Source organism: Xiphophorus hellerii, chromosome 18 (assembly GCF_003331165.1).
Source record: "Xiphophorus hellerii strain 12219 chromosome 18, Xiphophorus_hellerii-4.1, whole genome shotgun sequence".
Classification (NCBI taxonomy): Eukaryota; Metazoa; Chordata; class Actinopteri; order Cyprinodontiformes; family Poeciliidae; genus Xiphophorus; species Xiphophorus hellerii.
Window position 1 is genome coordinate 7,263,890 of NC_045689.1, and position 16,211 is coordinate 7,280,100.

General features: G+C 36.2%; 1 protein-coding gene across 1 annotated transcript in view; it reads left to right on the forward strand.

The window, feature by feature from the left end:
- Nucleotides 1-16,211, forward strand: part of cntn5 (contactin 5) — a 152,357-nt gene that overhangs the window by 120,021 nt on the left and 16,125 nt on the right. The window contains 4 exon segments of the mRNA XM_032545882.1: nt 6,341-6,468; nt 6,834-7,021; nt 10,374-10,494; nt 14,588-14,743. Of these exon segments, the coding sequence (XP_032401773.1) occupies nt 6,341-6,468; nt 6,834-7,021; nt 10,374-10,494; nt 14,588-14,743 (593 nt within the window).

Below are 16,211 nucleotides of genomic sequence, written 5' to 3' on the forward strand. Positions count from 1 at the left end.
TATAATCTCTCTTTCAGTAAAGCTAGGATGCAACAGAAAGTGGCTTTATTTTCTGAGACCGGAACCTCGTTTCAGTTTGACTCCCTTAATAGCCTGTCTTTTGCAACTTAAATGTCCCAAAGTGAGTTAATGAAGTGGATGACACCGTGTTTAGGAGAGTCACTGTTTAAATCACGATCAACCTTGTGAAGGGCTGATTGCAATCTCAAACGGCTAAAACAAAGTGGGAGAAGCCGTGCATTGTAAGGTCCGGGTCAGGGTGACTCCTGCAAGGATTTTCTGACACCGTCTATAGTAAAGAGTGTATGGATGGAGAGACGCTGCGTTCTTGAAGGAAGAGGGGAAGAATCGAAGCCGCCTCACGTTTATCTGGCATTGACAGCTGTGTTGACTTAATGAAGGTTTGTAATTAACATGGATTTCCGGTAATGTTCAGGGCTTTTGTGTCTTAAACAGAAGGTATTAATCCCATTAGCTTGAAAACACGTGGCAGATTCATTTGAAATACACGGACTTACTGTCAGACTGTAAGTGAGTAATTTGGGAATTTCTATTCTCGTTGCCAAACTTTTTAAAGAATCTGCTTGAATTTAATGATTTAGCATTTAAGCAATGATCTGTTTGTATTCTACCACCCTTTAAATCAACAGATTTGCTACAAAATGTTAAAGGTTTTCTGTGATATTTTGCTGTTTCCTCTAGGTTCTTTTTAAGGTTGGCTTCATTTGCATATTCTGTATACCCAGTAGTCTATATCTTGTCCTTTCTGCCTCAGTGTCCTTGTCGGATGTGAATATCCTCCCTAATTTGAAAAATGTCTCCTGGCTGTGGTTGGTTGCCTAACTGTCTATGTGTAGGTAGATTTTGTTTCACCCCCATGAGTCTTTCGTTGCCATTTCCAATCACCTTGCTGGTGTTAAAAGTGCTCTGTGTTGCAAGGATAAATGCCAAACAGTAGAGAAATTATCCAGAAAACTTTCAATGCCTTTTGCTTGATGTTGAATAAAACAATTTTTTTTAACTCGCCAAACTCCATTCTAGTGCATCGGGTATCTTAATACTGAAGTCTGTTTATTTTACAATCACAATCAGATTGTGTACATGCTTGGATACATGTATTAGCATCCTTTTTAAACCTGTAAAGAATATTAAAATTAAAGAGCCAAATTCCCACATGCATTTTTTGACCACAAAGACCAGAATTCAGTGATTGTGAAATTGGACAGGCTAGCTTTAGATTTATTGACCTTGGCCTGTCTTGTCGCCAGGCAGCCATGACCACATACGCTGGTAAAAATAACTTTTTAATTTTTTTTTCTTTTTTTAATCAAAATATATTTTAAAATATATTGCCTGTGTAAATAACAAAAGCCACAAAATACAACTACTTTTACGTTTTAATTTTTTATATCTCCAGATTTTAATGTATATAAAACTGAACTCCTCTCCTACTTCATCCGGCATTGATACAAAAAAAATATCTTCTGTTTAGCCCACAACATTGGGATAGGGTGGACTACACTTAACGACAGATTTTAATGTATATTAAAATTGTGGCATCGTGTGCCAAATTGTGGCACACGATGCCACAATTTGCTGCTTTAGAGATTTTTTTACTACCTTACCATCCAAATCCCTAGATAAAAAGACAAAAATTACATTTTCATTCGGGGTCGTGGCCAGAGGTGACCATTGTAATCTCCTATTTATATTCCAAGGAAATAAAAAAATGATTATATTTCGAAGTTCCTAGACACTAATCATCCTATAAAGTGTAAAATAATGATAATAGGAAAACTGGTATATTTATTTTAATGAGTTCTTGGGGGTATTTGTGCTACAGGATGTTGTTCAGAATAATTATTTCTCAGCGTGGAATTTTTTTCTGTTGATTTAATAAGTTTAAAGTTTAAGGTTGGCTTTATTAAAATATTTCAATGTGAGCAATATGTTCCCTCTAAAAAAACAAAAACACCAAAGATATACCAGCGACTTCATTAATTTTCTTTCTTAAAATCAAATCCGAAATAAATGTTATGTAATTCAAACAAATATTTTTATTTGATTCTTTGGGGATAAAAACCAACAACATGATAACAAAACAAGATCCTGACATGATTTCTGCCCTTCAGCCAAATCCACACGTAGCTACAAGCAGCCTCGTTGGATATAAGTCCTATACGATCTTATGTCAAGCATTTAATTCCCCAGCTGTTACAAGTCAAATCAAAATGTTTGCACCTGACTTGTTTGTGTCCTTCAGCTGAATGAGGGCCTACTTATGAATGCAGGAGTGATGTTTGCAGGTTTGTTTTCCTCCATGTTACACTTGGGCTTTCTTTGAGAACCGCCTGGTGATATACACATCAGTGTTTGACAGTTTTTTTGTTTTTTTCTCAATTCACTGAATGCAGTAACATTTAGGTTGCGTCACATGGAGTCCCAATACTACACAAGATGAAAGCACTACTTATTTAGATTTATGGAAATAGTGATGCAGGGGAACAAAGAACCCTAGATGTACTTTATTTCCCATTGTGTAACATTCTCTGCAAACATTGTACTAGAAATTTTCCTTTGATGAGTTTTAAATTATACTGTAATTATTCAAATGGCAGCCTATTGTGATCCTTGAAAGCCACAAGATCTGATATAAAGCTGCTTTGTACTTTGTACACACAAAAAACATAGAAATTAATGTTTGTGTGGCATCAAAACATTGGTGAGACATTTCTTTACCCACTGAATCTGTCCTCATTACATTAGTGTTTCCTTTCATGCATACCATGTTTATCCCTGCTAGATATGGAGCTTTGTATTGGTATTGGTCACAAGTGTATAAATTGTGACCAAAGCAAAGTTGTGCAAAGCAAAGTTACTTTTGCTTTGATGCCATTGCCTATTGTTTTTGTATTTTTCTGCACTTGGTTGAAAGTTTAATCTTTATACACAGGCTATGGCTGCCTCAATTAGTCCAAAAATATTTAGTTAAATTGGTCCAAAAAAGGGACGACTACACTGCAGTTGGATACATTTCAAGCTTCCAGCATGTTGAGGTGAGTGAGTTTTCATCAGGGCACAGAACGTCTCCTTAGCATAGCATGGCATGAAGAAATGTGCTGACATTTCTAGCATTTCTAACCTGCTATGCTAATGTCAGAAAATTTCTCATTGAGCATTTTTTATTTGAAAATATCTATAAACAATGTCTAAATTGTCCATAAAATTAATGGACGACAATGGCTCAGGTGATAGAGTAGACCTAGAAGTTCCTATTTTAAGTCCTGCTCCCTCACTTTCCAGGGATAATCACAGTTGTAAAATATCTGCCAAGTACGTGAGCATGCAGCTGCGGGACACAGGAGGGTGCTGTGCTGTGGCAAACTTGGTGGGTGGTCTCCAAAAGGGAAACATTTTTGACAAAAAAATAAACATTTTTAACCACTGAATTTGTTGGAATTTTTTTAAACAACAAATTGGCACTTTTTTATTACTTTGTACACAAAAAAACAGAGACATTAAGCTGCTTTGCCTGCCGGTGGTGATAAAAAAAAGGGGCCAATTTCATTTCATAAACAAAAAATGATGTATTAATTGGGCACAATCTCAGATCCTCTTTTTTTCACCAATGCAACAACTGATTTGCAAATAATTAATGCTGGAAGTCCTAAGGCAGAAGCTTTATATTTCATGTTTCTGGTTTGCATGTAAATCTGACGTCCAGAAGCTACAATGACTGTTTCTTTTGGCTCACTGGGTATTAATTTTTTCTTCAAAAATATGATTTGATGGGATGCTGAAAAAGACTAGTGTTTTGTGTAAGTCATGCAAAAAGGAGTTGGCCCATTACTGAAGCAGTTCAAGCCTAAAATGCCATCTCAATGGTGTAGCAAGCACAGACGCCCCCAGCGATTATGTCAGCATAATGTCAGTTCACATTTCTAAATAAAAAGTTTCTTTCAAAGAAGTTAGATAAATGATCACAGGTTCCTGAAAAACTTAAAAGCTGAATGCCATAATTGCACCTTTGCACCAATCTGATGGTTGAATATCGTAAATAATAGATTTGTTGTTGAGCTCACATGTCTTTTGTTTTGGAGTTAAATTTAATTTAAATTGCTAGTAATTACTATTAATTAATTGCAGAATTTGCAATTCACTCAAATAAAAATTAAAATTGAGTGCAATCACTACAAATCTTGTATAACTGCAGGACATTTTATTTATGCTAGCCATGGTTTTATTGTTTCTGCTAGAAATTAACTGTGATAAACTTATAGATTTTATTTTTACAAGTACAAATAAAACCCTATTCCTCAGCAGCAACACAGTGAAGAGGCTGGTGCTGATGTATCGGGTAACGTTTCTAGTTGGAAATTACAGTTTGTGCCAAACAGTTCTGTTTTTTTTTTCTTTATGGGAAAAAAACCCAACAAAACTGAACATCAGCTCTGGTAATATGAGCCGCTTCAGCTCGAATGTTTACCAACACCATAGATTGTTTCCATCATCCAATTCAATCCAAGTTTGTAAATGTGACATCATATTTACTTATCTTTATCACATTTTCTACAGGTGAAGACATACAAGAAGGGCCATGCACAGAAAGCTATACGCACTTGTGTATAAATGCATTTCTCCTGCTGAAAATAGAAAATTTTCTCTTTGTTTCATGTGAAGTCATGTGCAGTGAACAGAAACAAAAATTGCACAGCATGACATCTTTGAAATGAAAGAGAAGAAAAATGCTACAATGACAACAAACCTGTTTTAGTTCAGGGGGAAAGAAATATCTCTGCACAGCATGTAACAGCTCTTATCTGCTTGTTGGACTTCCTGTTGCTCTTGTTCCCTTGACCAGAGATTATCATCAACATCAGAATGATGCTTGACTTTAGAACACCTCATGGAAAACCAAATACCCATTTTTAGCTGCTGCAAAAAGCCTAGAATAATTTCCTGTAATCTTCTGAAAAGCAGCGTCCTGGATGCATGTCACAGATGTTTGTTTTTGAAGCTGATGGCCATATGTTTTCACCTCCAAACAGAATACACCACGTTGGTGAAGGGCACTCTGCTGATATCATTTTGTGCACAAAATCATTTTTTAACAGTATTGGCTTGTTGGAATCTGACACCATCCCCCAAAACAATGGTTTGGCAAATTGGGTGTCTGTAAAGTGTATTTAGGAGAGCTGGGAGATGTTGGGAGTTATAGAATCCAATTTGTGCAATATTTGTGCCCATACAGTAATCAAAAATGACACCTCAGACTGTAATATCGTCACCCTCTTCTGTCTTGTGTACCAGCTGTGGCTCTTTTTAGCGTGTCATCTCCCTCATTTGTTCCAGTTAAACCCAATTCAAAAGTCACCTGAGAGGGATTTGCCAAATCAGTAGGCGTCATTAACTCTCCAGTTTGAAGATATTTATGGACCCGACATAAATGTCGGAAACAGTTTGATATGAAGCGGATCCTTTTTCATGTGAACGGGAATGAGCTGAAAGGATATGTAAAGAGGAAGACGCTTTCACTGGGAATCAGCAAATCAATTTTGATCAGGAAGGCATATGGAAGTGATTATTATGCAAATTATGAGTATTTGCAGTTAGCAATCTCCAAACATGTTCCCAACATTCCTTTATTTAGCTCCAGTGAATGGGAAAATCTCATCTGTTCTGAGCAACATCACCAGACATAAACCTACTGAATAATTCTCAGATGATAAAGCAATAAATATTATACCTGACTTTAATTGAAAAGGTTTTACAGCAGTGATCTTGAATGACATCACTTAATTCAATTCAAGTGGTATATTTCAGATGTTTATTTCTGTCCATTCTGAAGAAAAGTAGGGCAAGTTTACTTTTAAAAAGACCAATAAAGTTGTTGTTTAAATGTCAGCCTTCTGAAAACATATTTATGCACATATTTATTACCGTGTCCAGGGTTCGCGTTCTGGTCTTCAGCCTTTTGTTGCACACCTTCTCCTTTTCTCTCAACCCTATTTCATGTCTAAGTACAATTAAGTAAAGGCCATGAGTACCTAAATATAACTTCATATGTTTTTCTTTTTGAATTGAACTGCTGAAACAAATTAACCTTTCAATGACACTGAAGTTTACTGGGATTCTCTTGTATTTTGCTCTTCTCCTTTTTAAATTATTCATTTTAAAGTTGTCTTTCAAATGCTTATTTTAATTCTAAATACTCCAGCTGGATTTTTCTACCAAAATACCCCAGCAGGGTGAACATTTCTATACTTTTAACTCTGTACAGCTAACATATGACTTCATATGTTATATGTTCAGCTGGTGATTTCAGCCTCCTTTTTGATAGGATTATGGTGTTGCGGAACAACACTTTGAAAATTGTTAACTCCAGCCGAGCGGATGAAGGGAACTATGTGTGCCGGGCAGAGAATCAGCTGGGCTCTGCAGAGATGACTGCCATACTGTGGGTAAAAGGTAAGTGATGCCCCAGAGGCCTTTATTTTCTGCCAAATTAGCACAAGTCAGCCTTCAGTAAACAGTCCCCAATGTCATTTTGCTCCCCACCATTGCAGGGGTGCCAGGAAATTTATTGTGCTTGATCAGCCATGAAGAAGGGCTTTAACATTCAAGAATCATATTACAGTAGCAGGTTTTAACAGCGTAACCGTTTCTCTTATAGATGCACTAGTCTAGATGAGTCAAGTAGGATATTTTATCCCTCCAGAAGTTACTTTTAGGGGTTCGGAACTTTTTTTTTGGCACTGATGTGAAAAAGAAAAATGCAACGGTTTGACTTTGGGTTAGCCTGCGGTGACAGTGCAGCAGTTTTCTGCTTCCAGAGGCCATGCGTGTGGTGCTGAGCCCGAGCAGAGTGGAGGTGACCGTAGGGGAGAGCGTCGTACTGAGCTGCAAAGCAACACACGACATGTCATTGGATGTGGCTTTTCAGTGGTTCTTCAACCAGAACCCGATCGACTTTCAGCAAGATGGCAGCCACTTTGAGTACATCCAGACAGTAAGAGCAAAAGTAAGAAGAGAAGTTAAGTCTAAGCATAATTTTATTGTATTGAATATCCTTCTGTTTTCCTGTTATCTTATTTTCTCACTTATCCTTTCTAGATTGTTGATATTCTATAATTTTAGGTTTACTACTTTTAGGTTTTTTTTGCACTATTTTATAAAATTATTAATTTTGTTGTTCAAATTGTTTTTCAACCTCTTAATGTAATTTTGTGGCAAATTGTCAGTGATATAATTCAAAGGCAATCTTAAAATTTATAATTATTTCAACAAGTTAATATAGAAAGTGATACCTATGTATCATGTTTTGTTACTAGTTTATTTATGTTATTTTTTAAGATTATGACCGTGAGCTAATAAAAACCAACATTTGCTGTTTATCCCAAAAATGTAATACTACATACATTCTTAAAAATGTTATTTTTAATACAGAAATTATATTCAATAGCCTACACAATTATGGAGAAGACTGTTCACTGTTGCAGAGTAAATCACAGAAAGAAGTTAACAAAGATGCATCTTCACACAGGGCTATTTAGTAGCATAATAGAAAATTGAGTGGAAAGGAAAAGTGTGGCAGAAAATTGCCCAATTTTTTTTGTCTTCAATAATATAACAAATCTAAAAAAAAATAGTTATTTAAAAAAACATTTTGCTGCTTTTATCCTTAAATTTGACACGTTTTTTTTTTCAGTGAATGAATACACCCTCTTGTGATTAATGATTTAATTTAACAGAGTCAAAGCAACGCAAGTTTATTCGTATAGCTTATTTAGGAAACCTAGGATGAAGGAAAAAATAAAGTTCTTTTAAAGTAAGTATAGTTCAGTATACCTTATCTGTTATCTAAAAAGTATTTCAAAAACAGGTTATGCTTTTACGTTGCACGTCCATAAACAGCTTTATTTATTTATTTTTTTTGCTCTGTGTGGGAAAATAACAAATATCAGAACAAATGAAAATCAGAGGAAACATAAGAGGAACAGCTGTAATCAAAACGCAAATATCAAGCCATAATACTGCTAATCAGTACTGCTTTAGCAATCTAGGTATCAAAACACATCAGTGAATGCTTCACTTTGGCATGTGGGTTATTAGAAATCAAGGTTTCTGCAAAGTTCTGACACTGCTAAATGCCAACATGTATAAAACACAATGTAAAGAAAATGACTCTAGTTTTAGGCCAGTTAACAAACAAAATGTTAATGCAAATTAATCAAAATGAATATTGAGAATAAGAGTATCCTTTCCAGACACTGATGCAGGTTGAAGGAGTGTGACAAAGTGGTGAAAGAATTGCTGAGGTGATGTCATTCACAACAACATGGCAGCTGCTGGAATAATCAGAATACTCATTAAAAATATTCACAGTTGCTGGTACGGTGGTTAGAGGGCTGTTTTAATGATACTCGACATACGGCGAGAATAAGGCTGGAGTCTTAAAAAAGCATCTAAAGAAAGCTGCTACTTGTAAAAATGAAATGTCATCTTCACTTAGTTGTGTGATATTTTATCTTTCCAAATCTGAATCTGTTATTCTTCAGATAAAAAAGGATAGTGTTTACCTCAACTTAAAATATAAACATATTGGGTGTTAAACATTCTTAAATCTCGGTAGTGAAGCACAAATTGACATATAGTTCTGTATATGTTCCAGTAGTTCATATGGTAATATACAGACCTTGATTAATATTGTCTTTAGATTGCGTATTTCATGGCTACAGTGTAATGCAAAAGTATTCCTACCTGTTGAGTTTTTACACATTTTGTCCCTGTTACAGCCTCAAACTTAAAATATCTTACTAGGATTTTATCCGATAGCCCAACATCCATTCTCCTTAATGATGAAGTGGAAGGAAAAGGATACACAGCTTTAAAAAAAATTATAAATAAAATCTGAAAAGCATGGCCTTAGGTTATATTCTGCCTTGCAATTTTTAGACATCTCAGAAAGTAATTTGAACTCATTGTTCTTTGCAGGAATACCCCAAAGTGTGTCAGATCAGATAAAACAAGCATCTGTAACTTTTTGTGTCAAACTAGCAATATTTAAGTAGATTAAAGGTTGGAATTTGACTTGGTCATTCTAACACATGAATATGGCTTGATTTAATCCATTACAATGTACGTATGTTAGAAAGGGTAGCGCTGAAGTATTGCTGTTTTATTAAGCTTCATACCTGACCTCACAATGTGAAGCTGTCACTGCTTTTATTCATGGAGGCAATGGTGTGTTCAGGGTAAAAGGCAGAGTTGGTGGTTCATCACACAAAAGGTTTTGTAATTAGGCCAAACGTTCAAATTTAGTCTTAGACCACAACATCTCCCTCCACATGTTTGCCGTGTGACCTGGCCTGTGGCAAACTGCTTAAAAGAACTTCCTGAGATTTTCCTTCCACAATAGCTTCCTTCTAACCTCTCTGCCATAAACGCAACTTATGAAGAGTTTCACTTAGGAGTCACAAAAATGGAGGATAAATCAAATAAAATACTAGCATCTTTTAAAGAACCACGCATAGTTCTCCATTTCCTTTGCGTTTACATGCTGATGATTGTTAGTTTTATGACTGTGACAAAACGGTTTCAAGGTTTTGTAACTTCTGCAAAATAATTTTTACAAGCTGAAGTTTCTTTAGAAAGGTCGATCTGAGTATGAGAAATGCAAAGATAATCAAATCAAAATACTGACTCAAAAACATGTTTCATGTATAAATATGTGTAAACCTTTGCTTCCTTTATATAATGTTTGACCTTTTCATTCTCCAATGAGTCTCAGCATTTCAATAGTTAGAATACAGGTTAGTGTTGACTAATATTTTAAAAGTCATTCCACTTTTGTTTTGAGGAAAAAATACAGATACTAGACTTTTCTTCCAAACATAGTGAAATGTAATTACCAAGAAATTAACTAATAAAACAAAGCACAAAAGCAAATTGCCATGGTTACGTCACTGTTTCTTTATCAACAGTGAGCATTAAAAAAATTACCTATATCCTGTGGTGCTCTCGGCCACAACTGTGCTCAAGAGAGAAAGTATTTGCAGTGACAGTCCTTCACAAGGCACAACAGAGGCTGTGCTGGAGCATGGTTTGTAATTTTAATCAGGTTTCGTGCTAAACAGCTGCCTGTAGACCTTGGATTATTCCCAGTCTTGCCTCAGGCTTTTCTCATTTCAGTAGCAAGAAAATACTAGTAGCTGAAGAATGTAGCGCCAAGCAAGCAGCTGAATTAAACAGGAATCTCTCAAGCCACATGAGCCTCTACAAGATGTAATGAAATCACACGTCTTGTGTCACACACATTTAGGGTTGCCTCATGCCTGAATTTTTTTTTTATGCTTTCCTTTTCCCAATTGCAGCAGACTTCAACGGTGGATCTGATGATTAGGAGCATTTTGCTGAAGCATGCTGGGAAGTATGGATGTAGAGCCCAGACCAGTGCCGACACAGTATTTGCAGAGGCAGAACTTCTGGTGCGAGGTAAGCTTGTTTTATTTTGATGGAGCAGTGAACTATGATGCTATTCTCTGGAAAGCTAATGATATAATAGAAATCCCTTCATTGTCCCAACAGGGACATTATGTAATGTATTGTCCCCATGATGCAATGTGTTTTTATGACGTAAAGCACTTCGAACTACCTTGTTGCTGAAATGTGTTGCACAAATAAACTTGATTGATTGATTTCTGAAAAGATACAGAAATACACATTTTCACTATGAAACTCCATCGCTATAAATATGAATATAGAATATAAAATATATGAAAGTAGACATTTTACAAAAGGTGTTGAAAGCGGCCCAGATGTGGAGTGTCTGTCACTTGGCAACCGTGACAGCAGAATTGTTCCAGAGTGGATCAGGAGGTCCTTTGCAAGTTCTGCCACAACAATTTTGCCAGTCTTAGCATTACTTGTAATTTATTGTGTTCATTATTTTTACATTTAGAAATAATGTGTGGATGACAGATGTGTGTAATGGACATATATAAAAATACAGAACAAATTGTGTCCCTTTTTGAACTGATACAGGACACAACCAAATACATTTTACAGGACGAGTGGCAACTCTACCCACCATAAATTCATTAGAGGCACTAATAGACTTCATTCATTCTGGGTTTTTATTGTTTAAAGATTTATAAAACTATTAATCATTTCAATCCACTTCACAGTGATACATTTGTATGTGTTAAAACATGGTCATTGTAATGTAAGAAAAGTGTGAAAAAGTTGTATGTATATACTTAATCAAGGCATTGTACGTGTGTCTTAGAAATCTTGTAAACTGTGCTAACATAGTACTTCTATCCAGTGAAGCTCATTAATGCAGGTGCAGAACATGTAGAGGGTTGGTTAATTTTATTGGACATTTGAGATTTCACTCCTTATGGGGACGATTGCACATTAACACATTTAGGGCACCTATTTTGCCTGTCTAGGTTAATTTAATATTATTAATTTGAGAGTGCCTAACAGATTGCCTGACTGCTTGAACAAGTTTAATATGCTGTGGTAAATGTTTAGCTTTTATTGTCTGGTAATAAAACTTGTTTTTGGAAAATGTTGTGGAAAAGCATTCAATTATTTTACATGCAGGGATTTTTTACCATCTTGTTGTGAGACAATTATGAGTTTTCAGGTTAATTATCTCTAAGTGAGCAATAGAGGACCTATGCCTCATAACTTTAAGATTGCCTCGCATGAAATATCAAAAACTGTTCACCCAGAATTCTTGGTTGTCATTTAAAGTTCTACTCAGAAGTTTACATAAGTTCAAGATCAGAATAGGATGCAAGATGATTTTTCAGATTATAATCGTTTTCTGACCTGTCAAATAAATGTTAAAAAAAGCAACATTTAGTATGTTTCTCTCAGGTTTTGGTTTCTTTGATCTAAAAGTAGGGATATGTTCAAATATGTACATACAGTCCTTACTAATATTTGAATTTGTAGAGCATATTTATATTATGTTATTTTTTTTTTTTTTCCTGGCACAGTTTGTACTTTTGAGCCCAGTCCATAAATCAAAAATCTTAATTCTGGCTTATTTATTATCCTTTTCAAACGAACAAACAAAAACAGTTTTGAGGTGATTGAGATCACTGTCAATTAACTCAATTATTTCCAGAACACTCAGCCATCAAACTGTTTTTGGATAGGAAGCTAAAGAATTTGAAAGTAGTCTTCTTCCTTCATTGTTTCACAGCAAACCAGTATCTTCAACATCATGCTGCCTCTGCCATGTTTGTCAGTTGCAACAGTATTAGTTAGGTTTGAAAGCCTCACATTAACTTTGAGAATGTGTTTTTGAAACACATTCTTCTTAAGGAGTTGTCAATTATTCAGCCTGCAGACGGTTAATATTTCATAGTTGAGCGAACAGATTGCATACATTCTCGTGATAAATTACTTCATTTCCTACAATCTGAATAGATACTAGCAAGTTTGATGGCCGCCTAGCCCCATTTCTTCTCTACCAGAGAAGCCACCGCTCACCTGTTAGTGTGGTACAAAGTGGCAGTCTAGCAGCTGCACATCCATGCAACTGTTTATGCTAACTCCCAACCTAATGTGCGTTGCATACAACAGTTTGAGTTTGCATGGATGTCGGAAGAGTGAAGTATGCCAGCGTATGTGGGGCCATTAAAACTTTCCCCAGAAGTTTATCCGTGTTGACATCAACAAATTTCAGTTGAGCTTGAGGATAACAAACATAGGGCAGATGCTTCTTTCTTGGTCAAGACCTTTTCAGTCTGTGGAAATGTAAAATGAATGCCTGGTGTTCCTCTATGATAGAGTATGGTAGACATTGGCCTTGGTGGCTTCTTGGTCATCCTTAAACATGCTAATTTCCTTTGCTCAGAGGGTGACAGATTGGGTCAACTGGTGGAAACTCAGACGTAACTGGAGCTTCAAACAGGACAAATGTCCTAAATACAAACCAGAGATAGTTGAAATGATAGAACAGACTTTTATTAACCTTCTGTTTAAAGATTTCTGCACTATTCTTAAAAAAAAAGAACAGCTCTGGGCCTGGAACCCACCCAATTAAATTCGAGCTCAACCATACACTGCAAAGATAAGTTGTCAATTATTCAACCAGAAACATGCTCAAGGCTATCTACAAAAGGGCATTTGGTCATGGTACAAATTGCTAAGGGACTCATTGTCAGACATTAGTGTCGATGTGTGTACAGTGTACCTTCAAGGTTGTATGTATAGTTTTTATACTGTCACACATGAAGTTCCACTTTCTTGTTCCAAAAAACCATTTACCGTAAGTTGTTTGTTGCATATAGATAAGGCCACAAAAAAGGAACATAAGGTAAAAGTCAAAACATTGCGACATTCATATCCACTGGGAGTGTATGTAAACTTCAGATTGTAGCTGTGTTTATGATCCAGAGTGGCACCAGTGTATTTATATCCTTTGGCCTTTAAAAACAGAGAAAACATAACAAGACAGGATATGAAAGAAGAGAGACTGTCATTCATTCAGAGTTCTGGCAGCCAGGATCCGAACAAAAAACCCTGATGATTACAACAATCGTACAGTGCATGCACTGAAACTACCCAGCTGTCAGGTCACATATTGATGTTTTGTGTATCCATTCAGAGGCCTTGATCCACTTTAGAGGGAAGAGTCAGTATGAAGACTTGTTTTAGACAGCAGTTGAAATCAGGGAGAAAGTCAGAGAGGAGCCGTTTGAGTGGAAACAAACTCAGACCAGCAGAACATATCTGATTTGTAAAAATCAATACTAAGGCTTGACTGGTCTAAATCCATATCTTGGTATTATAATGGTAAGCAAGGTCCTTCAGTTTTACCACATCAGGTCTGTTAATCTCCAATGGATTTTTTTCCTACAAGTTTCTCATAGTTTTCATAATTTTTTATTTTATGTTTTGCTGTGTCTGAATTTAATAAAAAGCTAAAAACTAAACAATAAATGAGATATCTGGAAAATGATACATAGCATGTCCTTCACATGAAGTAAACTTTAGACATAAGTATTTTTTCAGATGTTAAAACCAACAAGCTGTTTTACCAATGTCGGCTCAAAACAAGTTATACAATCCCAAAGCATTTACAGTATATTGTAACCTGCTTTCTTAAATGTTTGTTTCTGCAGCCAAGAGACAGTCATACTACTCCTACATCAGCTGTTGTGTTTAACTCTTACGACCAAATTGCAAGTACATCTTTTATTGCAGCCCTCTTACAGGAACTGGTAAAATGCACATTACACTGATTTTTACTGAGGATGTCACCTGCCAGCTTGTCTTTTACATCTGTTCACCCTGAAGTCCTTAGATGTTCAGAGCACTTACAGATTGCGTTTACCTCAGAGGGCTCAAAGGAACATATGTTCAGCTGAATTGAAATGCAGAGTTTCCTATCGCTGTCTTATTCAGCGCAATGCCGTCAGGTCCCCTTAAACACTTTTCGAACAGCGGCTGATTGATTTTTTTGTTCTTTGTCCTTATGTCCTGACATTTTGGAGATGTTTGTTTAGAGGCTGAGATGTTTACAGCTATAATTTAATCTGGCTCCTAATTATTCCCCTACCAGGTCCTCCTGGACCCCCTGGAGTGGTGATAGTGGAGGAGATCACAGACACGACAGCCACCTTGTCCTGGACTCGTGGCCTCGACAACCACAGCCCTATCAGCACCTATAATTTACAAGCCCGGAGCCCCTTTTCGTTGGGGTGGCAAACTGTCAGAAACAGGTAATCGATAAGGAACAAATAGCTGCCTCTAGATTTTAAAACTGAATGTGGGGCAATAAACTTAGATCTTTAATCCTGACCCAAGTCATAAACAGAGATGGGGAAAAGGCTTAACTGAAGCAAATTTTGTTTTAATACCCTCAGTATTATAGCATTGTGTATTTTAATTTAGTTTTAGATGAATCCATTCTTTAATTAAGTAATAACTTTGAAAGAAAATGTATTTACTACATTATTTTTGCACAGCATTGTTTGTGTTACAGCATTCCTACAACAAAATAAACTGATAATCACATATAGGAGCATCTCAATGAATTTGAACATAATCAAAAAGGTTGATGTATTTCAGTAATTCAATATAAAAAGTTATATTCACATTGAATTCATCAAACATAGAGTGGTTACATAGAAATATAAAAAATTGTCATTGTCATCTTTGGATCCCCCAAAATAGCCTCGGTCCCCTGACAAATAAAGTCTAGCTCCGCCATTGTGTTGATGACATTCAGACGTGTCACCCTGCTGAAAAGCATACCCATGTACTATACAGCACAAGCACTTAATACTTCAGAGCTCTTTTTCCAAGAATTACAGCCTCAACTGGGGATGACATGTTTCCTATGTCTGTTTCTACCAGGCTTTTTCTTTCCACTCAATCTTTCATTAATACGCTCATGAGCCTGAATGCAAGCACAGAACTCTGGACAATTAGCTTTTTCAGTAGTGACTTTTTGTTGCTTAAGTGGGACCTTATATGCAATTAATTTATGCTTTTACTTCCCTTTGGATCTCTGTTGCTCCTAAAAACGCTAACCACTTAATGAGAACACCGAACTGTCTTCTGGCAATAAGATAAAGTTTTTTGGTGTCTGGAAAACAAGCCAGTTTCACAAACCTCCCCATTATTAAGTCACAATCGGCGGGCACTACTCCTTTACCTAGCATCCTTAGCTGAGCCCAGTTACTCATCTAACAACTCAAACTGAGCTTCAGCCAGCCTCCAGCCATTTTACAGTGGCTTTTACTGCTGTACAATGGCTGCTGGAAAAGACAGGCGTTTTATTGTTGACTTACTATTAGAAACTGCTGCTTCGTCCTTGATCATTTCCCAGGAGACTCAATGTTTTTCTGGTTCTGGGTCTGACTCAGGTCAAAGATGTATTTGTATTTTGGTCAAAGATGTATTCTACTAATTTTTCACAGCTATTTTCACATTTATAAGGAGTAATCGTTAACTTGGGTGTTGTGGCCAGCATCAACTTATTTGGGTTTAAAGTGACAAGAGGCCCTTAAACAGCTCATTCTGAAAGAGGCTCAAAATAGGCAGAACTGAGCAGGTGAAATCTCATTGAGAATGATTTTGGGCCAAAAATGTAATGAACATGTTTTATGTAGCCCGTAGTCCAAACATTTTCAAGGAAAACATAATTGGTTCACTTTAACTTCCTGTTCAGATTAAATCAT